The sequence below is a fragment of the Hylaeus anthracinus genome, unplaced genomic scaffold (assembly GCF_026225885.1).
Source record: "Hylaeus anthracinus isolate JK02 unplaced genomic scaffold, UHH_iyHylAnth1.0_haploid 0, whole genome shotgun sequence".
Classification (NCBI taxonomy): domain Eukaryota; kingdom Metazoa; phylum Arthropoda; class Insecta; order Hymenoptera; family Colletidae; genus Hylaeus; species Hylaeus anthracinus.
In genome coordinates, this window is record NW_026533254.1 from 11,437,643 (window position 1) to 11,463,285 (window position 25,643).

The window sequence follows — 25,643 nt, forward strand, 5'->3', positions numbered from 1 at the left end:
TCGTAAATGACGCCTTTCGAATGATTCCTTATCGTTTCTGGGACTAAGGACACCGGTGGCGCGTACGCGGCTCGACGAGCAGTTCGGTTACCTTGGGCCGGGTATCCTCCTGTTCCAGTTCAGCGAATCAATTGTACTGTAATTGTCGTAGTGGGAAGAAGGGAGATGAGGTTGATCGGTCAGGACCCTCGTGTCAGGAGAGCTCGATGGTATTATTATGCTGCTACGATTAATGTGTGATCTATAAAGAGAAACCTCACTACTTCACTGTTTCGCAATGATCCCAAACAAATGGTAGATTAGGCCACAGTTACTTTAGTCATAGTCAGTCTTATAAATATTCGCACCCTCTATATCTATTGAAGAAATTTGTTTAAATTAAATGGTGAGTTTGATGTTTCCAGCTGTGCATTCGTATAAATGCGTTGATGTATACACATATAAATATGTATATATGCATACATACATATACATATGTATATATATACATATATATGAGCTTATTCATGTACAAATGTATAGTGAAAAATTTATTTGGTAATATCAAAACTATTATTTAATTTAGTCAAACTTCTTTGATAGACATAGAGGGTACGAGTATTTGTGGGATTGACTGTATATAATTATTTTAGAACCAATGTTGGAGTAGGAAGGAAAGTCCGATATCGATGAAAGGGTACATGTCTTACCAACGATAAGACATAATAGCAATGAAGCTCCTTCTTTCGATGCACATCACTAATTGAACAATCCTACCTACGTAAATGAAATCATCGTTCGAGTTATATGTGCAGTGATACCATTATTATATTAAATACGATACTCCAGCACGAATATTTCAACCGTTCTCTTAAATTGCTCAGTGACACGATTCCTTACAGTCCGATCAATGTCAATTGACCTCTCTTTCAGAGACAGAGAGACTTCGGTTTGCTGTAAAGAGACGTGAGATAGACGGGTTAAAGAGACTATGTCAAAGTGTAACCCTCGATGGCCTTGACCTATCTGTACATTTTCGCCCGACTATAGTCACTCTAAACGCTGTAAAATATAGGTATGCACTAAAATCGTCGTAAAACGCAATAAATAGTAAAACAGTACGAGTGGATTGTGCAGCATAAGACTCTTTCGTTGCGAAACCGATAGAACTCCATCATAACACACATCCCATCACTCATCCCGATAAAATTCTTGCCTACACTTCATTGGGTGATGACTACTGATCAATCATATCGCAAGTAACATCGAAACTTGATCAGCATCTGTTTAACCTTCATGAATACTAACCGGATTCCAGTATCGGAACACTGAATACGATCGCATGGTAATTCGAATCAGCAATCTCTATGGCATTAATTCACTGCAATTCGAGAAATTAGATGGGAGGAACGTCATCAAACATTTCTCAGAAAATATTTCACTGTGTTACTTTCCTGTTATTTTCAAAGAATTTTTAGAACACTAATACACTTTTGTTATAGAGAGTTTTGTATATCTTTTGTTATAGAATTTTTATCAACACTCCTACATAAGCCCTTCTTGTTCTTGCTAAAAATAATAAACTAACGTTCCGGAATACGCAACATTGTATCTAGCCGTATCAACACGTTGGTCGCTGTGTCGCCCAGGAATGGATGACAGGACATTTCATTCAGGAACAACGAAAATTAATTCCAAAGGTGGGACAATAATGAAAATAGATCTGGGTAGGATTCGTGAAGTTTGTGACGTTATACAATTAAATACTACGGCAAACGTGAAATTATCTAATTTTTAATAGTCTCGAGACAAAATTTTAACTTTGTAGAAATTTACACGAGTTTCAGCTTCCCAATTAACGTGTAAAGTCTGATCCTTCTAAAAAATATTGGACATTTCAGGGCCAACAGTACGAGGCTCACGGTGTCTAGCGGAAGATACAGATTCATCGCTGGCAAATGTCTAGCCGTCCTCGCGCAGTCGATTCTTCCCATCTGTTTTCACCGGATTCCCCTCCCCCTTTGACCCTGGTAATTGCCGGGAGTCAAGCAACAGGCAACCCCGTCATTTTCGCAGACGTTCGGCCCGGGTGTTTGAAAAATGTCGAGCCCAGGCGGAGCGTCGTTCTGGAAGGTCTGGCGAAGAGTGCAGGTGGGTAGCCGGGTCGCGAACGGGGTCGAAGCCAGCGGGTGGGTGGGTGTGATCGCCCGATGTAGGTCAGTCGAGAGTGTTGGCCCCTTTTGCCTTGACACGAACGCAGGTTATATGGATCTCGGTTCGGGTCAGGTTACCGATGCGCGGAACTCTTGAAATTCTACCAGGCGGACGCCCATGCACACCTCGACGGGCACGTTTCGCGAAACAACGCCCGATTAAGGGGTTACACCAGGTTCAAAACAGATAATCTTCACGGTTCTTTCGAAATTAATTGCGGGGCAATTTGGGGGTCTGAAAAATGTCTACTCTTCGGGGTACGAATTGATAGTATTCATAGAACGCAGAGGTATTTTTCACGGATTCCCAGTGTTGAGTTTTATTCAAAATGGTGGCTCTTGTAGGTTACACCTGGTAGGTTCACCTTTCGAAATGAATTCCAGGAGAACTATCTGTTTGAAAAATTTGTGACACTGAGATACGAATATACTGTATTTGTCGAGTACAGAAATATTCTTAGGGATTACCAAGCTCGCCACATTCAAAATGGCAACCTTCGTAGAAGTGGTGTTCCTTCAAACTACGATGGTCCCTTGGGTGAACGAATTACACATTTTGACGAATACTCTTGTTTACAAATGTAAATTTTATCACGCACAGTCAGTCGCATTAATATTCGTACCTTGTATGTCTATTAAAGAAATCTGTCTAAATTAAATGATATTCTATTTTCAAATAAATATTTCATTATTAATACATACAAATGTAAAAGTTATTCATGCACATATATATATATAATGAAACGTTTATTTGAAAATATCAAACTTATCGTTTAATTTAGACAGATATCTTTAACAGACATACAAGTATCGATCTATACATGATCTTTTCGAAGTATTGAAAAATACAAGATGATATTTACCGTAGCCTAAATCTGACAATTTGAGAAATTTTGATTTAATATTTAAAAAATGTACATTCAACATCTTAAATTTTAAGAAAACGCGAATGAAGGAATCGATACTTTTTCACCTGAGGTACGAGCGAACCTCCTTAACATTTCAAGTAGAAACCTTCTACGAGACAAATGCGCAATCGATCCATCGACCAATCTCGCTGCGCGGCGCACCTGCCAGGGGACTGTTATCGCGCCGTTGAATTTCATTTCGAGTTCCTCCCTACTTTTAACGATCCGCGGCGAGCGCTTGATTTTTGGCGCGACTCGTGTCAAGGTTAAATCAACACGAGCCCGCTCGTCCAGTTTTTACTGTCGCTACCCGCTTGAAGGTATTGCACCATCAGGATAAACTAGCCTACATTTCTTTCAACCCTCTATCGCATAAATTTGATTTTATTGAAGGAGAACACAGCATAGAAGACAGAAGGAGATGTCGAAGAGGACAGTTTTACTGTTGGATAAAACAAATATGTTTATCTTCAAGGTCTCTTGAAGGTCATCGATGTATTTCTAGTGGCACCATTTTGTAATTGACGTCAAGGTGAGTCCAATGACCATGTAACGACCTCAGACTTAGAAAAATAGGATCGATGACGTTAAAGTCTGCAATTATTATTTTATTTAAGTTAAACTAATACGAATTAAACAGATGTCTTCTGGAAAATCAACTACGATAATATTACCGAATTTTGACTTCCCTTGATTTCGGTTTGGAACCAACGGCAACCAGAGGACAGAAAAAATTCTTCGTCCAAGATGGAACCACGCGTGGAAATTCGAGAATGAGACGTTTTGCGTCATTCATCTCGCGAAACAGGCCGCATTGTCCCGTTAATAACACGTGTTTCAATGTGTTCAAAGCAGCGTTCGCGTCTGTGAGACGACGCCAGTTGTGCACGCGTATCTGGCGTCTCCAGCTGAAGAAACATTTCGGCGTCGTTTCGTCGACGACCGATTCAAAGGCGCGCAGTCGAGTACTCGAGTTCGAGTGTTTGACTCCGAAATTTGCCCAAAGTAGTTTTATTGGTTCTTCCGAAACGAAAAGCACTCGTAGGCGATGAAACGTATTTGTGTAACATAATTACTAGCAAATACGCAAGGGAGCCAAACGTTGGAAATTGTACTGCTAAAATGCTGAAACGTTAACGTGGCTCCAATAAATTATTTTCAAATTTATTCGAACGGAGATTGAATATGTATTTCTTAGAAAAATTCCGTTGGTCCTAACGAAGTTTACACTTTTTCCGTGTAAATACTCGACTGCGAGGCGTTTTGCGAGCCAAGGCGAAGGGTCACGGGAGGAAAAAAGAACTCGGCGCGATCTAACGAGAAAACTTCGCCGTTTAGAAACGAATTTAAACCGACTCGAATCGAAGGAGACCGAAGGAGTTTCGGGGAATATTCGATGGAAGCGAGAATAATGATGTCGTTCGTGTCCATACACTTCCGCGAAGTTTCCCCTGTTCTCCAGCGCGAGGGGTAAACGAGAAAACTTGCTACTCGATTAATTCGAGAACGATGACAACGTTAAACCTTCCTTTCTCGTGATAGCTCGGGTCACATTATCCTCGCGGCGTTTCATAGTCCCCTCATCTTCCCTGGCCACGTGGGATCTCGGTTCCTTGTGAAGGGAAAGCTTTTCGCGTTGGCGAAGTACCGATATTTCAGAATTTTTTCTGAGAATGTAGATTGACTAGTGTAAATTTTACTTACGTGTATGTAAAGTAAATATTCAGAACGCTACTTTCACCAAGTTTTGACACAGTGAGTCGTCGATGAATATCGCAATGCTAAAATGCTTCAATGGTAAGACGTTTCACTGCTAAGGTGCTTCATTGTTAGGATGCTTCAATGCTAAGACTCTTCAATGCCAAGATGATTCAATGCTAAGATGCTTCGATGCTTCAATGCTAAGATGGTGCGATGCTAAGATTCTTCAATGCTTCAATGTTAGAATGCTTCAATGTTTCAATGCTTCGATGTTTCAATGTTTCAATGCTAAGATGTTTAGATGCTTCAGTTCTTCAATACTAAAGTGGTTCAATGTTAAAATCCTTCAATGCTTCAATGCTAAAATGCCTCAATGCGTCAATTAAAAGAAGCGTCAGTTCCAATTATAGCTCCACGAACAGAGTTTGAAGTGGATATATCCGATAGCTTCCCAACAAAGATATCTCAGATATCACGAAATGCTTCAAGCTCAAACCTATCCAAACTCCTCGGATGACCAGTCGTAGGCATTCCCATTGCCAGAAACGTTCCAGCAGTTACAAAAGGATAACATCATGATCTCGACGTTCCCCCGATCCAGCTCGTGAAATCAGGATTACACGGAACGTTCTGCCACGCTGAACAATCGCTCACCTGATCGACTGCACACCGTCGATTCCAGCGGGCGCAAGAGGGAGAACTTGACGGTGTCCTCCGAAGCGCAATAACGTGTAATTACGTATGCATAAAGGATGCGACTGTTCGCGATGCCGTGACAAAGACAGACTAAATAGACACATTCAATCGTCACTTGCGAATCTATACGTGTGCCTACGTGAGGGTGTGCATCGCGAACTTGTTCGAATGTATCCATGACCGTGCCCATTCGTGTGCGCTGACACATATTCGCGTATATCGCCCGCGATACGTGTCAAGGTCGATGATTTATTACGGGACCATAGATGGCGAACTAGTGACCGCTCAACAAATTTTTCACATTAATTGCAAGGATGATTGGAAAGTAATGTCGCGTCTCACAATCTTGTCCTCGGGATTTCCCCTCCCGTGCACGTGGAATTCAAACGTTAATCGTCCGAGTTTCGAGCCGACATTGTCGTTTCGATGACCTGTTTATTTTTGCCCGGTGCTTTCTGAGGTAATTTCTACCGCAAACTGTAATTAAATCGGCGCGATGGAAAAATAATCAGCTTCGGATGTGTTTTATATTCGGTGGACATCGAATACTTTGTATGTTTTGTATACTCTGTATATTTTCTCCTTTTCGATCACCTATTTAACAACCAGGTGACACGGCACACGCGAGTGGATTAAAAAGTGACAGTAGCCTATCCAGCATTCGCCATTAAAAACTCTAACAAAGATACCATGTCGCGCGAAACATTTTCGACACGCGATACGTCCCATTGGGCAGCCATTCCGCATATAGGATGGAAAATATAGCGCCGATGTACATTCTTTTTCCTGGCGGGCGCGACCGAGCCGTATAATCTTCAAAAGGGTAACTCGCTGGCAAAATGGGTCGTGAATTTGTTTATCACTCGACGTACTTTTTCAGCCCGCTCTATTTTCCCCTGTCTCCACGCAGATGGCCCTTTACACTTTCCTTGAGCGCAAGGTGAAATTTCCGTTCGATTGGACGCGAAAACTGGCACAAATTATTTGTGTTGATATGCTTTCGATAGGCTGCTCGTAACTGGGGAACGTAATGCACCGTTCGAAACGAGTTTAGGGAATTTCCAAAAATCCTGAGGAACGAAACATCAGAGATGAAGGTTGTATAATACAGTTAAATTTTCATCAAACGTCTTACTGCCATATTAACTTACGAAGGTTTAGAAAGAAACGATTTTTCGATGGGTACTTTACATCCAATCTTTTTGTCTGAAATGAAAGTACGCACGGTTATAATTAAACGTGAAAAGTGGTATCGTTTGTGTGTCCGTGACGACTGCACTGACAAGGGTGGTTTTTGATTCAAAATCAAAATCCTGAAGCCCGATTTGAAAAGGCCTTTATTAACGATACCTTTGCTACAAATTTTCGGTGAAACATAATGAAAATTGTATTGATAAATTGATATGCCCTTTCCCTGTTTGATTTTAATGGAGGTTGTTATTCCAGAAAAGTTAGAGCTATACTGTCCCAGTAATAAAAGTAACGTTCATTCGATAATAAAATACATCAGCTCTTGTTTTCCAAAATTATTACCTCAGAAATCGAGCAACGACTCAAGTAAATGTTCATTTAACCGATGCCCAACCCTGTCGTTGTGTAGCAGCGACGCGAACACCCTGTATAGGTGCGGCTGCTCACGGCAGACTGTAGGTCGTAGCTTGCAGGCTGCGGGGCGCCGTTGGAGTTCAATGTGTACGTACGCCCCCGCACACGCAACAGAGGGTGAGTGTATCGAGTGCGCTGGCTGCACGGGGTGAACGCCCCTAGGTGACCGCGTCCCGCACCCTCCAACCTGCAACGCCACTAAGAGTCTCCTTTGGAAACTGGGGCTCAGTTCCACTATGCCAGGCAACCGTGCTTCGATCCTTCCCTCTGGCGAACGTGATGACCCCGCCTAGACAACTCCTGATATCCCCCCACTGAACCGTTAACGTCCACTGTTTATCAACAATGCTCTCCAGCCGCTCGAGATTCAATTATTTCCCCTCGAAACATTCCTCTATAATATTCTTCAGCGATTATCACGCGTGATTTTTCAGGAAGATTAGAAATTTACTTGAACACATCCCCTTCCTCCTGCCATCCCTTTATTGAACCGATAACGTCCACTAGTTATCAACAGTGTTCGTCAGAGTAAAAATAACTTCCGTTCAAGAAGATCCTCTTTTACAATTGGAATCAATTTCTGCTATCGTTACCGAATTCGTTAAGTGTCGGAGCATGTTATAGATTTTCGTAGAAAGTTTAGAAATTTTGGTCGGCTTAGCTCCGAAACGAAACACGATTTCGTTAAAAATAGTGCGACCGTTTTAGAGATTCTTAGTCGCTGCAAATATCGAAAATTATTTTACTCCACCCATATGCTCTGCCTTCTTTTTATTCCTCACTGACATACGTCAGTTGCAAGGGAAACGCTATTCACGCGAACGTCCTATATATCGGCCAACATCGACGCTGGCACCTTTTCCTTGCATAATTGTCAGAGCCACGTATAGGCATTTCAGCGCCTAGTGCGACTTATCGAACGCTGCAATGGATCAGAACATTTCGATACAAATTCCAATATTATTTAGTAACACAGATTTTGAGTTTTATATTACTAAGTTTCAATTATAAATAGTGAACCAATTTCTCCGATTAATTATTACTGATATATGTCAATTCTTCGAAAATCTAACAAGAAATTTCATATGATCATTGAGAAGAGAATTTTTATTATTTTACGTATACTGTGCGAGTATGTTACAATAGTTCGTTTATTTTGTTCAACTTCCAAAGGCTTTTCGGATGCAAGTACCCCGTCTGCACCCGGTTTCCACGTTCCTGGTAATTGCTAGCAGCCCCGCCTCCAGCTCGTCCATGCTCGCGGTGATTCGACGGTTTATCGTCGATCCCCGCAACCTAATTATCGGCGCATCGATCGCAACAATTAGTACGACTCTTTGCTTCCCTTCCAAACGTTCTTCATCCCCCTACCCCATTTTTCCATCGCTCCTTTTTCTGCGTCCCCTTGTTCCCGAAGAGCTTAAAAGAAGTCTGCTCGAAATGCAAATCGTTGTTTCGCAAACAGTTCAAGGAAGTTCCTGAGCTTACACGCTGCTCGGAGGCTCGCAGTTGCGAGTGATTAGGCAGACTTAATGAAATATCAAGGCCGGAATAAATACCCTGGATTGTGAAAAATTCAATGAAAATGACGATGAAGCAATTTTCTGGTTGTGCAATTTTTTCAATGAACATCCAGTTCTTATTATAAGCAAATAATTCAGTAAGTTCCTTCACTGTACGGTACAGCTCTTCGGAATTGTCTCAAGCTGCGAGGTGTTTTTTCCTAAATTAAACCATGCTATTAACGTTCAGCAAGTGCGAGCATGTTCAAAAAATGGTGAAAATTACAATGTGTCGATCTGAGGGACAAGGATTGTGAAAACCTGAAGGACAGACCTCACGACAGGCAGAAAAATACTCGTCGTATATGCTAGCGATGTTTATCAATGCTTCGTGCAAGTGTGCAAGGGCAGTCTCGATTTAATCAGCGACTCTTCGACACTTAGACATGTCTCTGTCCAACTTCATCCCCCGATTTCTGTTGCCAAGGCCCGCGTCAAGTCATCCGCGAAGCATATTCCATCGACTCCGTTCACTGGCTGAATAAATTCTGTTGGCCAACGCTGTTTCGTGCCATCCACTTTGCCGCGGCGAGAAACGAAATCTTATCGGACAGGTTATCAGAAAGTGGATAAGGATACGTCGCTTGAACTTTGCCTTGAGCCTTAAGTACCTCGAAAACGAGATTAAGAGACCACAGTTGAAGTCGAGAAACCTTGAGCAGCGGAGATTAAACTGTTCCAATCATTCGATCCTTTAAAGTTTGTCTATTTAACAATGGAATAGAGAACAGTGTCGTGGATATTGATCGTAGCCTCATGATAATTTAATGTTGCATTTCAAGTTTGTTTACTGCGATTTCATTCCGTTTCTCTTATTTTAAACTGTTTCACGTTTATCATCGAGACGTTCTTATTAATCAAAGTCACCGCCAAGGTCGGTTATCGCATATCTTCTGGATTTCCAGCGAATTCTGTTCGAATAGGAAAGCCATAGATTCGAAAGATTACCAGTGTATAGCCAGTATTGGATTTAGGTATGATTGCTTCCCTGATAACGAACCTAAATAATGCTACGACTCGTTTTTATCTAGAGCAATCTGAGACGTCCTTCTATAAAAAGAACTAAGGAAACAAAACGAAGCATTTGAGATTAGTGTAAAATAAGGGATGGTTTAAAGCAAGAATTGTCAACTTTTTCAAGAGCATTTAGTACAGGAACCAAAATTTCTTGAATTATTGTGATTGTTATTAATAGATGCGAGCAGTCAGAGGCAAAGAAATATTAGATTCATGAAACAGCTACCACTTTCCTTAACAGTCGCAGCAGGATCCTGCGATAGTTAGGGTTCAGAAGGCAAATATTTGAGAAGTCTCACGGACCCATTAACGAACCAATGAAAATGGCGGCGCACGAGTAAGCGGACGCGAACGATGAAATCAGCCCCGTTGCGGCGTCCTGGTCCAATGATCGACTTTGAGCGCGAGTAATTCGATTTGCCGTGTCGTTAATCTAGAATCCCGAGATCGCTGCCAATTTCCATTTCAAAGCAAACGAGGAGCGAGCCGCGTGCGGCTGCACACCACCCTGATGCACCCTGGAAAACGGAGACCCGCTGGGTCGACTCGTTTTTCGCAACTGAATAGCCGCAACGACCATCGGCACCGCTTTCATGCAATCCGTGAAAATCGTTTGAACGTTCCTCCGTCACCTCGACTTCCTTTTTCACTCGAGCTTTCCTCGATCCACAAAAAATCCATATGAGTTCAGTTATCTTCGAACGAGGATTAACTTAAATCTGGTATACGTTCTGTTAAATGTGTGTGCGCGCGCGCGCGCGCGTGTGTGTATGTGTGCAAATGCATACATAAAAAGTTATGGATACAAGCTAATGGCAGTCGGAGTTGTTCGAACTGGTACGACTATTCTAATGTATTCCTTCTGTGTGCAAATACGAGCAAGCTATAAGCAGGTAATAGCAATTCCTGGAACGGCTACCTCTTTCAATGGAGTCTCAGGCTTGCGACAGATAAAGAATTACCAGCACAGAATTAAGTGATGAGTATCGTGTATCGAGAGAACTGAGAATTTCGCCTGCGACTCTGGAAGTCTCGTTAGCATCTGCCGTTTCTTGGCTACCATGTTGCTGTAGATTGGTAGAACGGTCGCTGTAATGAGGAAAGAGATTAATGCCGACGTAAACAAGCGTTTAACGTCATCTCGTCGCGCGGACGTAAGAAATCGTGCTCTCGAAGCTGATGAATATTTCCAGTCTGGTGTTCGTCTCATCTTGCATTGCTTATCTAAGGTTCGATTAATTGACTCCTTAATGGAAAATTAACAAATCGTTCATTCTAGTCTTTTCAAGCATAGGAAATGAAAATGTTGCTTGAGAAAATAAAAATTATATATTAGAAATTAATGGGTCATTAATACGGATTTCATAAGAAATTAAAAATGGACATCTCTGAATTTACATGAAAATATGAGACACAGAATAATATACTAAAAGTATACAGAAGGATATAAACGATATAATAATACGATATTCGGAAAGAAAGGTTCTGAATCGATTAAAAACTCGTATAACCATTACAACAGCGTAAACTGTGACGGATTTCTTGAAATTCAGCAGGAACTCGATTCACGAGTAAGGAGAATGGTCCAATTGGAGACAGTAGTCTGACAGCCCAGCACGTGCGCTCGTTTCGAAAGCGATAGAGGTTCATGAAAGCTTTAATGGTTCCAAGCGACTCTCAGCGAAGGTCTTTCGAAACACTCTCCGCGAATGATGAGGAATAAATTATGAGAATCCATAATCTCATCGCGTAGATAAAGGAACTCGAGCGACAGGAATCGTCGCTGAAGGATTATAACTCTTTTCACTCATACGTAAAGCCTAACCTACATTCAATTCAAAATTGAATACAAACCAAAGAAACAGACAGTGTCGAAATCGTTAAATTAAATTGACTCGCTAAAGACCATAGAATTAATTTTCTCTCGCAGCAACACAAGCGAGAAATCCTATTATTATTCGCCAAGTGTTCCGAGGAAAGTGTTAGGACTTTCGGAAACTGCTGTTCGAGTGGCGGCAGCTTGGTTACCGGAAGTGCGCTCGAGGAGCAATTTCGAAGCTCGAGTTAGCTCGAGAAGCTCGATTTTAGAAAACTATCCAAAGCTAATCGAGAAGCTCGATTTTAGAAAACTATCCAAAACCGCTGGAAATTAGGGCAATTACGTCTTACATTATTTACGAATCTTATCTTATCTCGATTGGTATCCATCACGAAGAACCGTGAAGCCTCGATTATCTTATTTTCCAGGTAAATAAGTGACTCCTGGTTGCTAGTTGTCTTAAATTTTGTTGTCTGTCGCGAATTTAAGTAAAAACAAGCAACTAAACAAGAATAGTCTCACAGCTATTGACGTTTTTCGTGTCTTGGAAGAACAAAGCAACAATATTGGTACAGCGGCGTACTCAGAGCCGTGGATTTCCTCCGATAACGCTGGAAACTTATACCACGGTAATCAAAGCAGACTTCTTCGAACCATTTTCTTAGCTCGAATAATCGAATTACTTCTACTTGGTTTGTGCTTAATTCAAAGTGTAATCCGCTGAAAGCAGCCTTATGTTCAGCGGCGAGCTAGAGATAATGCCAGTGGCTTGAATCCCGATTTAGTGATCAGAATTCTTTGCCAAGTGATTTTAATGCATATATAAGAACAGCTTGTGCTGTGTTCTATACATTTTTTTAAATAAGTCAAAGTCTTGTTCTGATTGACAACAAAAAATAAAATATTATGTAAAATACCTTTTTTGGGTAGTACCAGTGGACATTGAACCGCATACTTTTGACCAAAACTGTCTTTCTTTTCCTTTTTTCTCCTGTAATACCGCTAAGTGTTATTTTTCTATATTTTACCGCCATGCAGGTCGTAGGCACATTTCAAATACAGTTGATAATTAATGTCTGTTTGCACTTTTTATCCCCGAACTCTTGGTAGAACGGACCGCATACAGAATGAACTGCTCATTTCGCCATGCGAAAGACATTAACGTAGGCGAGCAGCGTGTTAACGACGTCATGCGACTCGTTGACAATTGGCCTCTGGATGTAGTCTGGAGCCTCAGGTTATGCCTCTGTGTGCTTGAAAATGCAATTATGTCGACCTTTTAAATTCGAGACGGGACGGCTAAATCGACTATTTTCGAGACCCATCCATGGATCCACTGCGAGTCCTACTCTACTTTATCATTCAGAACTGGCTCCAAATTCAGAAACCCGGAAACCAGGAACTGGCGTGTTGAACGGTGCACAAGGAAGCCACATCTTACGTTTCATTCCATCCTGACCGAGAACTTTGCTGGAAGTGACGAGTCAGAACTGAGGTGCTCGTGTCTCTCAATGCAGACAGTAACATTTAGTGTCTACAAATAACCACTTGTTAACTTCGTGACAAGTGCTGCTCACAGTCGGAGACAGTGCAGGAATCGTTACCTGAATAATATACAACGACATCGATCGAAGACACTTTTTCTCAAACATTAAAGGCTGAAGAACATTGATCGATCCTGTGGTTCCGTTTCCTATCTTCAACGTGATAGACAGTGAACGTGATGAAGCAAAGACTTCATCCGCCCCTGACAAAGAGAATGACGAACCAAAGAGACGTCAGAATGAAATTCTCTCTTTAATTGAAACTCACGTGAAAGAATAGGTGTCTCGGGTAAACGAGGAATCAAGCCCGGCCTTAGACAATTGACCCCCACCATGCAGACGATTAGGGGAGAGTTCCACTCTTCGATCAGAATAACAATTTTCTTCATGAAGTGCATCGGCGCGTGGGCAGCAGACACCTTCGCTGAACAAATTCGTGGATACGTCGCCGTGTTTTATACACTGGGGACGATTTGTACGGCCATCGTCACGATGAGCAGGGACATGTACTTCTCTCGGAGTAACGTGAATGTGAGTATGACTAGCATAAAGTGTGGGAACGCAAAGAGATGGAAAGTATCTTCTTGGGGAGTGTTGAAAGTGAGAGGAAAACTGTTTAGTATTTTATTTCTGGATAAATCTTCTCTGAGATAGAAGTGCTTTGAGTCAGAGAAACGTGGTAGCGTGAGTGGTATTATTAGAGCTTAGTGATAGGTTCCGAAGAAGTTAACCCTTTGCACTCGAGAGGTAACTCTCAGTCACCACTAGGATTTCTTTAGGTTTAATTTCTTTGGAACTCGACGTGCCAATAAAATGATTGTCGTTGAGGCAAAGGTGACCTGATTCTCAAATCTCAAATTAGAGATCTCACTTTCGAAGCGAATATAATCTTAGCATTCGTGGCGATAGAATGCTAAGAATGCATCTCGAGTTGCTAGTAGATACCAGAAAAAAAGGCCTCGAGTGCAAAGGATTAACTGAAACGTCTCATCCAATCAAATTCGCGAATTCTTTCAGAAATAACACTCTAAGAATACTATTAACAAACGTGTTAACAAATAAATAACTCAACCATCTGATTGCTTTCCTCAGGATCTCCTTTTCGCTACATGCAACGTTTTATCTATATTACTGACGACAGTAAAAATAGTTACTGTCATGATACACAAAACGGAATTCTTCGAATTGATTTCACACATGAAACATAATTTCTGGCACGCCGAGTATAATGACAACGAGAAAGAGATCCTAGGCCAATCCTGGAAAATTTGTATTTTATTTGTCACGATCGTTACCGTCACCGGCCACGGTGCAATCCTTGGTTACATCGCAACGCCGATCATTGGTGAGTCGAAATATCATTCTTCAGTGGTAAGCTTTGGCACGTAGCTATAAGCAATTAAAGCTTATCAATCAGAGAAAAGATTGTTTATATCTCGTCGACTAAGGCTCGTATCGAAAAATGGGAAAAGACCTTTTGTTTTATACTGACACGAGGAATTAAATGTATTTGTTCCTCAGATAATATGGGAAAAAATGAAAGCGACAGAGTACTTATGTTCAACATGTGGGTCAAAGCACCCTTATGGAAGACTCCCTATTACGAAATGATGTTCTTATTGCAGGTACAACAAATTGTCATATTTATATTATTAAAACTATGTTATTATACATCTTTGAACAATGTGTAGCATGGATGGAACGCATAAAAACATCGAATGATTATCGATTTTCGCTATTTTTCAGATATCTATATTGTATCAAGTTAGCATTTGTTACTTTAGTTTCGACAATATTTTGTGCATTATAAGCATACATTTATCAGGACAGTTTCGTATACTTCAATACAGGTTGAAAACGTATTGTCACGTGGAAAAGAATATGGGAGATGAAAATGGAAATGGCAATGTGGTGATAAACGATGTCAGTAAATCTTACGAGAAATTGAAAAATTGTATTCGACAGCACCAGAGGCTCATCGATTTTTCTACGAAGCTCGAAAATGTGTTCACATTGGCGATATTGGCACAAGTAGTCATCTCCAGTGCGTTGATCTGCCTGCTTGCATATCTATCATTTCTGGTCTGTATTCGCGTTGTATCGGCAATGGATTTTTCTTTCAATTAATTGATTACGGTTTCATACTTTTAAAACGACTTACGGAACAATTATTAACCCTTTGAGTGCCAGAGGAAATTTTCACACATATCCATGAAATGCTAGACAATTTCAAACAATGATACATGATTGTAAACAAAAATGTATATCTCGGTTTCATGAAATTTTTACACAACACTAAAAACACGTTATACTTCCTTTATAAATTTGTATGAAGAAAATATTTTCACAAAATTTATAACGCTTACAGCTTCGAGCAACGATATATCGCACTTGACACTCAAATGATTAATACGAAATTCAAACTCTGTACTTCGTGAGAAGTAGAATTCTATAAATCATCTTTGTATTTTAATGAAAGAATTTTTGGTATAATAGCTTGTACAGAAACTAACCTTCGTTAATGATGTTTATTTCATTTTGAAACATCATCGTGATATTGACATTTTATTAATATTGTGATGGCACCTTCTGCCCTCACCACGTGAAACGTTCACCACAATAACGTTCACACATAGGGTGTCCCAGAATTAGTGTAAGAATCAGAAATGGGTGTTAGCTGAGAAGATTCTGAACCACAATTTCCTTTGCAAAAATGTCGGATGGTGCTCCGTTTTTGAATTAATAACGAAAAATCATCGACCAATCACAGCGCCGGAATAGCGCGCGCTCAGCCGCGAGAGGCTGGCCCGATGGCTGGGCCGAACATCCTGGATCATGCGCCGTCCTCGCGCGCCTGAGCGCGCGCTACTCCGGCGCTGTGATTGGTCGATGATTTTTCGTTAATAATTCAAAAACGGAGCACCATCCGACATTTTTGCAAAGGAAATTGTGGTTCAGAATCTTCTCAGCTAATTTTGGGACACCCTGTACAAGCCATTCCCGACCGACCTCCAAACATCCCGGCGTGTTAGGCACGGGCTTGCTAGGTAACCTTACTGACAAGTCCACTAGCAGGCCCTGAGCGAAACGCTCCCTTCCTTTTCTCTCCTCTCTCGCTCTTCCTTCACAGAAACCACCACCACGATATCATTGTACGTTTCTCTAAACTCCAATGTATTAACAGAAAAAATTAGAGCTAATAGGAAGAAAATCTCGAACGGTTTTTAATCATTGGGTTCGTCACACTTGCAGGATAATTCAAGTACTGTGAAGCGTTGCGGTTTTATCTCCTTTACTATGGGCAGCTCGTTAATGCTGCTGATGTTCACCTACGGTTGCCATGGCATAGTAGACGAGAGTAACAACATTGCCCGGGCAGCGTACTCGGGACTATGGCCACATATGTCGATGAACCGAACTGGGAAATCGCTGAGAAGGGATCTGATGATAGTCATCGCGCGATCCAGAAATGTCTGCTCCCTTACGGCGTTTGGATTTTTCCCGATATCACTAGAGACTTATACTAAGGTAATGGAAGCTTTCTATAAATTTTTCAATCGGATACTAGACAGAGCAAAGAAAAATAAAATATTTATTGCAATGATCCACTAAATTTCCATTACTGTAATTAATATCCATCTAATATTTCCACCATTCTTTCGAATATTATCAGTTGATTAAATTATTTAAAACAATCATAAAAATATACATGCTTCTTACAGATTATGAGTAGCGCGGTATCGTACTTTACTCTATTGAGACAAAGCACAGAGTTTTCAGAGCAATCTGAATTAGAAACAATACCCGACGAACTTATTAATTTATAGCTATCGAATGCGCGTGATTTCTAACATGATTGTTTCGGAAGAAGAGTACATCGACGCCAAAATGATTTAGGTACTAATTCTAAGTAAGTAATTTTGTATTTTTAGACGACAAATATATTTGAGCAAAATGCATATGGTATGATATTTTGAAAATTTCTTTGATTCTCATTAAATCAATACAATTCAAGAGCAAAATGATAAGCAGTTTAACTAATAATGAATGAATAAATAGTGGATAGATCATTAATAATATTAAAGCAATTGTCTCAGCAGAAGTGATAAATATACATTAGGAATGCCCATTTAAATATGAAAATAATATTTACTCTCAGACATCTGTGGAGTGCCACTCTAAAATTCCGATAAAAAAAGAAACAATACATGTCGAATTGAGTAACCTCCTCCTTTTCGAAGTCGGTTAAAAACTAAATGTAGTTAACTTTTAAATAAACTTTTAAATAAAAGAGGACGACTCACCCCTTACAAACCAAACACTGATCCCTTCTCAAAGTTGTTCAAGAACGACAACCGGTCATTTCGTTCTCTCCCAATGGACATCTCCAGTTCAAGTTAGAGTAAGAACTGAGACTATCGTGGTATTCAGAAGAACAAGTAGCACTCGGTGTTTAAAAATTAACAGCTGCCACCTCGTGACGGGCGCTCCTTATAGTGACAAAGGGTGTGGAAACGATTCCCTCGATTCAATATAAATAAGTCTTCGAACCCCTTCTCAGGAACGTCAATCATTTCTTCGGCTTCTTGCGTCTTGTCTCCCCAGTTTGTCAGACAGTGAACAGAAGGAAACTCAAGATTCACTAACCACTGACAAAGAGAATGAAAATCAAAGAGACATCGTAATGAAGTTAAGCCCTCTTTAGCTACAATTGTCACGAATAGGCGAGAAATCAGCCTTGCCCTCGGACATTAACTTCACACTATGCGGAAGGATACTACTCCGGACTTCTCCATCAGATCGACGACGTTCTTCATGAAGTGCGTTGGCTTGTGGATAGCGGAGAACGACGGCGAAGAACGTCTCAGGAAGATCGCTTGGGGTTATACCATCTGGACAACATGTTTCGCCACGGTCATGCAGTGCAGAGACGTGTACTACTCCTGGGGAGACTTGAAAGTTGGTATAACATAACAACAGCGTGGATCAGAGAGTATTTTACGTAAATTATTTTTTTTTTTTGTTTTTATAGTTTGTTAGGATGATGAAAATTCTATTTTCGAGTGAATTCGAAGTGATATTTGTAATGTCACACATTTTTTATTTCCTTCTTTCAGGCTACTCTGTTCTGTCTCTGCAATGTTTTATGTCTGCTATTGGTAGGTGTCAAAGTGCTTATAAGCCTCATACACAAAATGGAATTCTTTGAATTGATTCTATACATGAGGGAGCATTTCTGGAATTGCAATTCTTACGATGCCGAAAAGAAGATCGTGGACCAATCGAAAAAAACGTGTATATTATTTACCAGCATTGTCACCATCAGTGGCCACGGCACAGTAGCTGGTTACCTTCTAACACCGATCATTGGTGAGTTAAATTGTAATTACTTTCGTGAATTAGTCGGTATTAATAATATCACTACCAGAGAATAAACTATTAATTCCTCGGAAAAAAAGAGAATCGAAAAGTCGCGGCCTTTTATACTACGTCAGTTGATCGTTTCTTACCTCACATGAAAATACATATTTCACAACTTATTAAATTTATTGTGAATTAGTTAATTTATTCATTTATGAATCAGCGAATATAGGGAAGAATGAGTCAGACAGAATATTTCCATTCAACATGTGGATGCCTCAACTACCCTTGACAATGACTCCCTACTTCGAACTATGTTTCATTGTGCAGGTATCTATTGCCATAGTCCAATCGTCCAGTCACTCTTGTTATCATTTTGTCCAAGATAATTCCTCTAGAAATGTATCGAATTACTGTATATGTTTATGTAAATAGAATGTACATAAGAAATTGAGTGATTTTCGATTTTCACTCATTTTCAGGCGTTCACGTTTTATCAAATTGCAATCTGTTACTTTAGTTTCGACAACATTTTGTGCATTATAAACGTACACCTATCTGGACAGTTTCGTATACTTCAATACAGGTTGGAGACGCTTTGTCACATGGAAAGAAAAACAGAGATTGAAGATGCATATGACAATGTGATGTTAAACGATGCCAGTACATCTTACGAGAAATTGAAGAATTGCATTCGACAGCACCAGGTACTCATCGATTTTAGTGTGAAAATCGAGAATATGTTCACATTGATGATATTGGCACAAGTAATCATCTTCAGTGCGTTGATCTGCCTGCTTGGATATCAAACAATACTGGTTCGTATTCGCTCTGTATTGCATATAGAATTTTTTGAAATTAATTCAAAACAAAAGTCTGTGTATCATGGGCTTCGGAATACCATGAACCATGTTTCTATTTTAATGAACGAAATTTTGGTTAAATCGTTTGTGTAACGACTAACTTTCATGAATTACATGGTTCTTTTTTTTTTATATTTTGAAACATTATTTTAACGATGAAAGAATTGAAACTAATGGAACAAAATCTCAAGTGATTCCTAATTCTTTGGTTCGTCACGCTTGTAGGAAACTGCAAGCACCGCGAAACGTTGCGGTTTCCTATCCTCCACGCTGGGCAGCGCGTTCATGCTGCTGATGTTCACCTACAGTTGCCATAGCATAGTAAGCGAGAGTGACAAGGTCGGAGTATCGGCGTACTCAGGATTGTGGTCGGTTATGCCAATGAATCAACCTGGGAAAGCCCTTCGAAAAGATCTGATGATGATCATGCTACGATCTGAACACGTCTGCTGCTTAACAGCATTTGGATTTTTCCCGATATCGTTAGAAACGTACACCAAGGTAATGAAAGCTTACTTTCTTAACCGACTTCGAAAAGAAGGAGGTTACTCAATTCGACGTGTATATTGTATTTTTCAATGTACTACTCGAGAAATACGATGGAAAGAAGGTAATGAATAATGATACGAACATGCAGCACTGAGTAATCGAGTGTTCCTCGCCGAATTCAACGATTAACAATACATTAACAAACCATACGAAGTTCTTGTAATTAACGTAATTAAGAAAACCTATGTGTTTCATTACAGATCATGAGTACCGCAGTATCATATTTTACTCTGCTCAGACAAAGCACTGATTCTACAATTGAATCTTGATCAGAGCCGCACCTTCATAAAATAGACATACAAATAGATATATTTGTACATTACATGATTACATACAGAAAAAAAAATATATATATACGCAAATAAAATTTACAATCTGACAGAGGAAGGAATGGTAAATGAATTTATAATGGTAACATAAATTAATAACAGCGTTTGGTGACAAAATGTCCATCAAAAAATGAACAAAGATAGGAACAAAGTGCAACGAAATTGAAAGTATAATTTTAGAAGTCGAAAGCTGAGAGGAACGTTTCCTATCTGTTACGCCGGATCGCTGAGGGCTTGATAAAAGCATCCGCGTATTTTGTATGCGAAATGAGCAGTCCTGGATGACTTGAATTCGTCGCGAGGAAGATAAACGTGCGCCAGTGCGTGTTAATGACGTCTTTAGTCATGCGACTCGTCGACAATTGGCCGGTGGAAGGGATCTGGAGCCTCGCGTTGGCCTTTTTGTTTCTATACGCAATTACGTCGATGTTTTAAATTCGAAACGGGACGAATAAATTGATCGTTCGCGAGATGCACGAATCTTGCCTTAGGAATTAAATTTCTCCAAGGCAATATATCACAAATCGAAAATTACGATTTTAATTTTTTGCATACGGTTCATATCACAGTATGAGACGTGAGAAGCAAAATATACCTCGTTCGACTTAATGAATTTGAAAAAGAAAACTGTGCGCTAAAATTATACGGTTCCGCAAGATGAAGACACCGAGTCCAATCTTTTGCTTACACAATTGTTCTTCTCAGTCATCAAGACCTGCTATTTATATGGAACCACATGTTCTTATCTTTGTAAAAATCAATTTGACTTAACTTCTATTTACAGCTAATTCTAAATTGTTAACAATCTATCTTTACGTGCGAAGTTGGCGTTACAATCACTGTCCTTCGATCGAGGCTTAAGCTATAAATGTATACAACTGTAAGTATATGGATGTTACATCGAATACCCGTTGCACATATAATGATCTCTGCTTAATTGCGCGTCGTCCCAGCGACAAATTCATATTTGTCCACCATACGCCTCGTTATCCCTCGGCATTATCGGAATTAACTGACCCATTTAATTAATCGTTATCAAATTGGTCATTTACATCCACGCGTTTATTACAGTCCCTTTCCTGTTAACGATCCAATGAAACTAGGATTTTTCGAGGTTATGTCACAGCAATGGGGGATCGGCAATTTCAGCCAATAGGCTTTCAGCGAATTTACCGCGGATATAACGGGTCACGTGCTCGAACATTTGCCACGGTAGATGATATACGAAACGGTGTTCCACATTAACAATTTCATAAACCGAATTGAGTAATTGGTTGGCATAACTGTCGCCACGATCTTTAAAGACAGTTATTTGTACTAATGAACTAGATTGACTGAATTTACTCTCTTTTTCTCTGATAATAAATATAAAGTTGCATAACAGGAAGGATCGCTGTATCGTTAGTATCGACATCTTTAGACTCTGGGACACCTTCCGTCGTTGATCGATGGAACCCCAAGATCGACGGAGTTCAGAAATTGAAAGGAATCCGTGAGACCTTCTTCTCCCGTTGCCGGTGACACTTCGCGCGATTCCATTATCGTATAATTTATCCGCAGTTAGCCCTGGACGAGTCTGTTCGCGCCTGAAAACGGAATCGCGATACGCCCGGTGCATCGAGCGTGAACAGCGCCCTAGAGTCGCAAAAAGATCGATTCCGTGGCACCAAGGGAAACCCCCTTCCAGGCCTGCCACGGGCCACCCTTCGAGGTCGATAGAGGACTGGAACGGGGGGAGGACCCCCGCGCGACGACAAATCGGCGAACGGATCGCTCTCGCGCCTGTTTAATCGCCTTCGATCCAATTTTCCTCGTTCCCCCTCTGCCCACGCATGATCAATACGAGGGATCGATTCAATCACCGACCCTTTCCGTATTCGCAAACTTACTCGAGAACGTACTATCGACGGCATTAAAGAATTAAAGGTGATTCCGAAAAAAGAAGGGATCGCACGAGGACTCGGGAATCGGATCCGGATTCGGCGTGCAGAATTTTTGCGAAAGGATATTAGGTTGCGTGGATTTTCAGCCGCTAATGGCATTACTGGTCATGAAAGCGGATTTTCATACTTTGTGGACACGTTGTGGCGACTGCTTTTGGGGTGATTCGTGTTACGTTTGCACTAGGTTCGAATGAGTTTATTATTCAGTATTGATGTAGAGACAGGTGCGCGCCTCTAGCTAATGTAACTGAAGCTGACTCTAGGTTTCTTTGTACGACTTTGTTATTTGATATAAAGATAGCAAGTTTTCTAGGAACAAGCTTTCTACGATTAACCGTTGCGATCCTATTGTAAGAATTTGTACCATCGTGGTTAACTCAAACTCTAATTTCTTTTAGCACTGTGATTAAATTTTGTTTACAGACTATTGGGGAACTGCATAATAAATCGTTTATGGTGATACTTATTTTTATAACTTTATCAAAGTTCAAATATTTCATCCAAATTCATTTTCTTTGACACTAAACTTTCAGAATTAATTTTTTTCAGCGAAAAGCACTGTTACCCATACATGGGTGACGTGGCAATCAATGTGTTAATCATTGGAATTTTTTGTAGCTCCTTGCAGTACTGCAAGAGTGGAGATGAGAAGTTGACCTCTGAGACTAAGCAAAAACTTGCCACCATTTATAATCCCCTACGCGAGGGGTTACAATTCCTTTAACTTTTGAACATGAGAATTAGTTGCAAGGTCATTTGTCCACGTCTTCCTACGTTACATCGATTTACATCGACACCCATATTTCTAGGCTTCGATCAAATAACAATACTAGGTCTTTTAAGACGGCCATTCTAGACTAGACTATGCCGAGACAACTTTATCAGACTTGTATAAACATATTTCAAGTTTCTGCTACTTTATCGCAAAAAGTAATACCACTCTCATATAGTATCGAGAAGAGGTCAACAGAGGTCACCAGTTTAATCCAGATATCGCCTTCCCAGCTCCACGAACAAAAATTAACGAAGAATAAAAGGTTTTACGACTGAATACTCACGAACAAAGATGTTGCTCATCAAAGTGGCAGGCAGACAGAACACGATAACGAGGACGTCGGCCACCGCGAGGTTGACGATGAAGAAGTTCGTGACAGTCCTCATGCGCGGGGACCGATACACCACGGCGATGACGAAACTGTTACCTATCAGACCGACGACGAATACCAGGACGTAAGCGACACAATAGACCGCGGACATAGCCATACTGTGCCTGTAAAGGCGATCGGGTATCTGCTCGGCGGTGGAGAGGTTCACCGTTTTACTAGCGTTCAACAGCCCACCGTGCTCGTCCAGCGTCGTTCTCGGGTTGGTCGTGATTGCCTCCGCGATGAGGTTGTTCAGGTAGTTTCCGAAGTCGTTCCTCATCTGCAGGAGGGTGGCCGGTGGAACGGCCGCGACGGTCGTTGGCTGGACGTTGGCATTGTTACTCCTGCGGCGCGTGTCGGCGTCGAACTCCTCGGAGTCCGGTAGTCGCAGGGATGCCATCTCCAGGAGGGGAGACGGTGGCTGCAGCATGGGGAACTTGATCGTGAAGCGTTGGTCCGAAGTGGTTTCGACCATGGGACGCGGATGTTGGTTCCTCGCGTAGTTCCCGTCGTGTCGACGACCTGGCTTTTCACCGCGATCGTCTGGCTCCACCTAGATCCACCTGGATCCACCAACTATCCGAACCAAATGGAACCGAACTCTGCCTTTAGGGCTCTTCTCGAGGAACCTCGATACTTTGGCCCCCACCCCCGATCATCGGCGCTCGGGTGACTGTCGTCGACGAATCCTCACGCGAACAGGACGGAAGTCATTCCTGGGGTACGGGGAAAACTCGCGGAGAGACTGGAAAGCGTCTCGACGACTGGGCGGGTGGAATCACGGGGATTTCCGTTCGGGGAAAGAAGGGAGCGAGCGCGTGGTCGTATCGAGTTCGACGCTCCTCGAGAGTCAGCTGGCACGTGCAGGGGAGCCCATCGAGTTCAGTTGCATCCCCTCGCGGGCAAACTGGCTAGTGGAACACGGCGGGTGGCAAACAACGAGCGCCGTTTCTCTCCTACGACGACTGATAACGCGTGCTTTCGATGGAGGATGATGGAAGGATGAAGATAGGAGAGGCAGGTGTCGGATGGATCAGTGGGATAGTTCGCCGAGCAACGAGTACGATTCACGAAAATGTGTTCCGACTGAGTGCTGAGTGACTAATGAGCCTGGCTTAGAAGACGACTGCGAACTGCCGCGAGATGCACCCGTAGCGGCGGGCTGTCTGGCGACGCGGAACCACCGCGCATGTGCAACATCCACCGGCACATGCACCCGCATGCGATCTACGAGCGATGGTAGGGAAACAAGGGGATCCCTGCGATCGCGGCGGGCACCGCTGGCCGAAATTCTCACCCGAGTAACGAAATAAAAATATTTACCCAAGGTCGGCTCTGTCGCCGGCTCGCGATTGTTATTGTGAAATGGAAGTGTGCCCTTTGCGTTGATTAAAATCCTCGTTGAAGTACCTGTTACGATTCGACACAAAGCGAACCCTTGCCGCATCATCTCATGCGTGGTTCTGTTGTATGCATTCTTTAATATCGAGGCATATAAGTTCGCGTACGGAGCGAAATAGCGTTGAGGTTGAGATTCGATGTTGGCTTAGAAGAACGGGGACTCCTCGAGCTGGCAAATGAGACGATTAGTGACGTATTATTTTACTATATGTTTTGCTATATGTTTGTTTTGAATGGTGGTCGAAATTTGTGGATATTTAGAGGGTGAATGAACAGTAGACTCGCTTTTGTTATAGGAGTAATAATTTTTCTAGATCTATGAGTGCAGAAGAGTGCGATGAAAAATATAATAAATACTGTTTTTCACATTTGACTCTGAAATAACAAAAATCCAATAGTTGCCAGGGTCGATATCTAAAATTGTTATTCAGATAGGAGTTTCGCACGCCTTCGCAACTGACAAAGAATTTCGCTAATCGCAGATCTCCAGAAATTTATATTATATTATTTCATTATATTAAACTCGTAATATTTTAATACTTCTGCAGATTAAAATGCTCGCTGCATGAATTCGTAGGCAATCTATTAATTACTCACGGGGGAACACAGACTGCGAGGTAGGGTAGTGGAAAAAGTTTCGTAATTTCAGCAGTGCTGGGCAAAGTACTGTATGAAAGCACAAAAAAAAAGAAAAAAAGAAAAACATTTGCGCCAGCTATTTCTCTGACTGAGTCCAACCGAATTTCACTTCAAATATTACAGCCAAGCTTTACTTCAGACATTTCAGTTCTGGAATTGCGAAGTGACAAATCTTTTCTGTTTCTCTTGTAATATGATCGCATAGAATTACGAACCATATTACGAATATTTAAAAGTAATTAAAAACAATATTGAAATGTTTTTCCCACCCGCAACGGCGAATTCGCGCTTTTTAATCCGAATAAACATTTGAAGTGTTTACGCCTTTTTTAGTGAAATGCTTTCAATGCAATTTTAACCGATAGAAAA

The 25,643-nt window shown here is 41.2% G+C and overlaps 3 protein-coding genes across 6 annotated transcripts in view; 2 read left to right on the forward strand and 1 right to left on the reverse strand.

Moving 5' to 3' along the window:
* Positions 1-25,643, reverse strand: part of LOC128892298 (neuropeptide SIFamide receptor-like) — a 62,875-nt gene extending 37,232 nt beyond the window's left edge. Inside the window, exon 1 of the mRNA XM_054152633.1 lies at positions 23,148-25,643. Coding sequence (XP_054008608.1) covers positions 23,148-23,709 — 562 coding nt within the window. The 5' untranslated portion in view covers positions 23,710-25,643. The remainder of the gene's footprint in view (positions 1-23,147) is intronic.
* On the forward strand, positions 11,988-17,010 carry LOC128892317 (odorant receptor 13a-like). Of its 4 annotated transcripts, none has more exons than XM_054152675.1 (7): positions 11,988-12,129; positions 12,867-13,575; positions 14,137-14,389; positions 14,566-14,669; positions 14,791-15,126; positions 16,297-16,572; positions 16,767-17,010. In XM_054152675.1, the coding sequence occupies exons 2-7, from the start codon at positions 13,378-13,380 to the stop codon at positions 16,869-16,871; spliced, it is 1,272 nt and encodes a 423-aa protein (XP_054008650.1). In that variant the 5' UTR covers positions 11,988-12,129; positions 12,867-13,377; the 3' UTR covers positions 16,872-17,010. The 4 variants fall into 4 exon arrangements, with proteins under 4 accessions (XP_054008650.1, XP_054008641.1, XP_054008660.1 ...); XM_054152666.1 differs by having other exon boundaries at positions 12,108-12,129; positions 12,611-13,575; XM_054152685.1 differs by lacking the exon at positions 11,988-12,129 and having other exon boundaries at positions 12,480-13,575; positions 14,791-15,075.
* LOC128892334 (odorant receptor 4-like) lies at positions 17,631-20,167 on the forward strand. Its single transcript, XM_054152706.1, has 6 exons — positions 17,631-18,003; positions 18,162-18,414; positions 18,629-18,735; positions 18,888-19,223; positions 19,494-19,769; positions 20,018-20,167. Exons 1-6 carry the CDS (start codon positions 17,809-17,811, stop codon positions 20,084-20,086), a joined length of 1,236 nt encoding a protein of 411 aa, XP_054008681.1. The 5' UTR covers positions 17,631-17,808; the 3' UTR covers positions 20,087-20,167.

Bases quoted from the DNA above. Each gene is read 5' to 3' on its own strand.
- LOC128892317 (XM_054152675.1), top strand. From the start codon at position 13,378: ATGCAGACGATTAGGGGAGAGTTCCACTCTTCGATCAGAATAACAATT. The intron at 14,390-14,565 runs GTGAGTCGAAAT...TTTGTTCCTCAG, and splicing joins CATCGCAACGCCGATCATTG to ATAATATGGGAAAAAATGAA. The intron at 14,670-14,790 runs GTACAACAAATT...GCTATTTTTCAG, and splicing joins AAATGATGTTCTTATTGCAG to ATATCTATATTGTATCAAGT.
- LOC128892334 (XM_054152706.1), top strand. From the start codon at position 17,809: ATGCGGAAGGATACTACTCCGGACTTCTCCATCAGATCGACGACGTTC. The intron at 18,004-18,161 runs GTTGGTATAACA...TCCTTCTTTCAG, and splicing joins ACTCCTGGGGAGACTTGAAA to GCTACTCTGTTCTGTCTCTG. The intron at 18,736-18,887 runs GTATCTATTGCC...ACTCATTTTCAG, and splicing joins AACTATGTTTCATTGTGCAG to GCGTTCACGTTTTATCAAAT.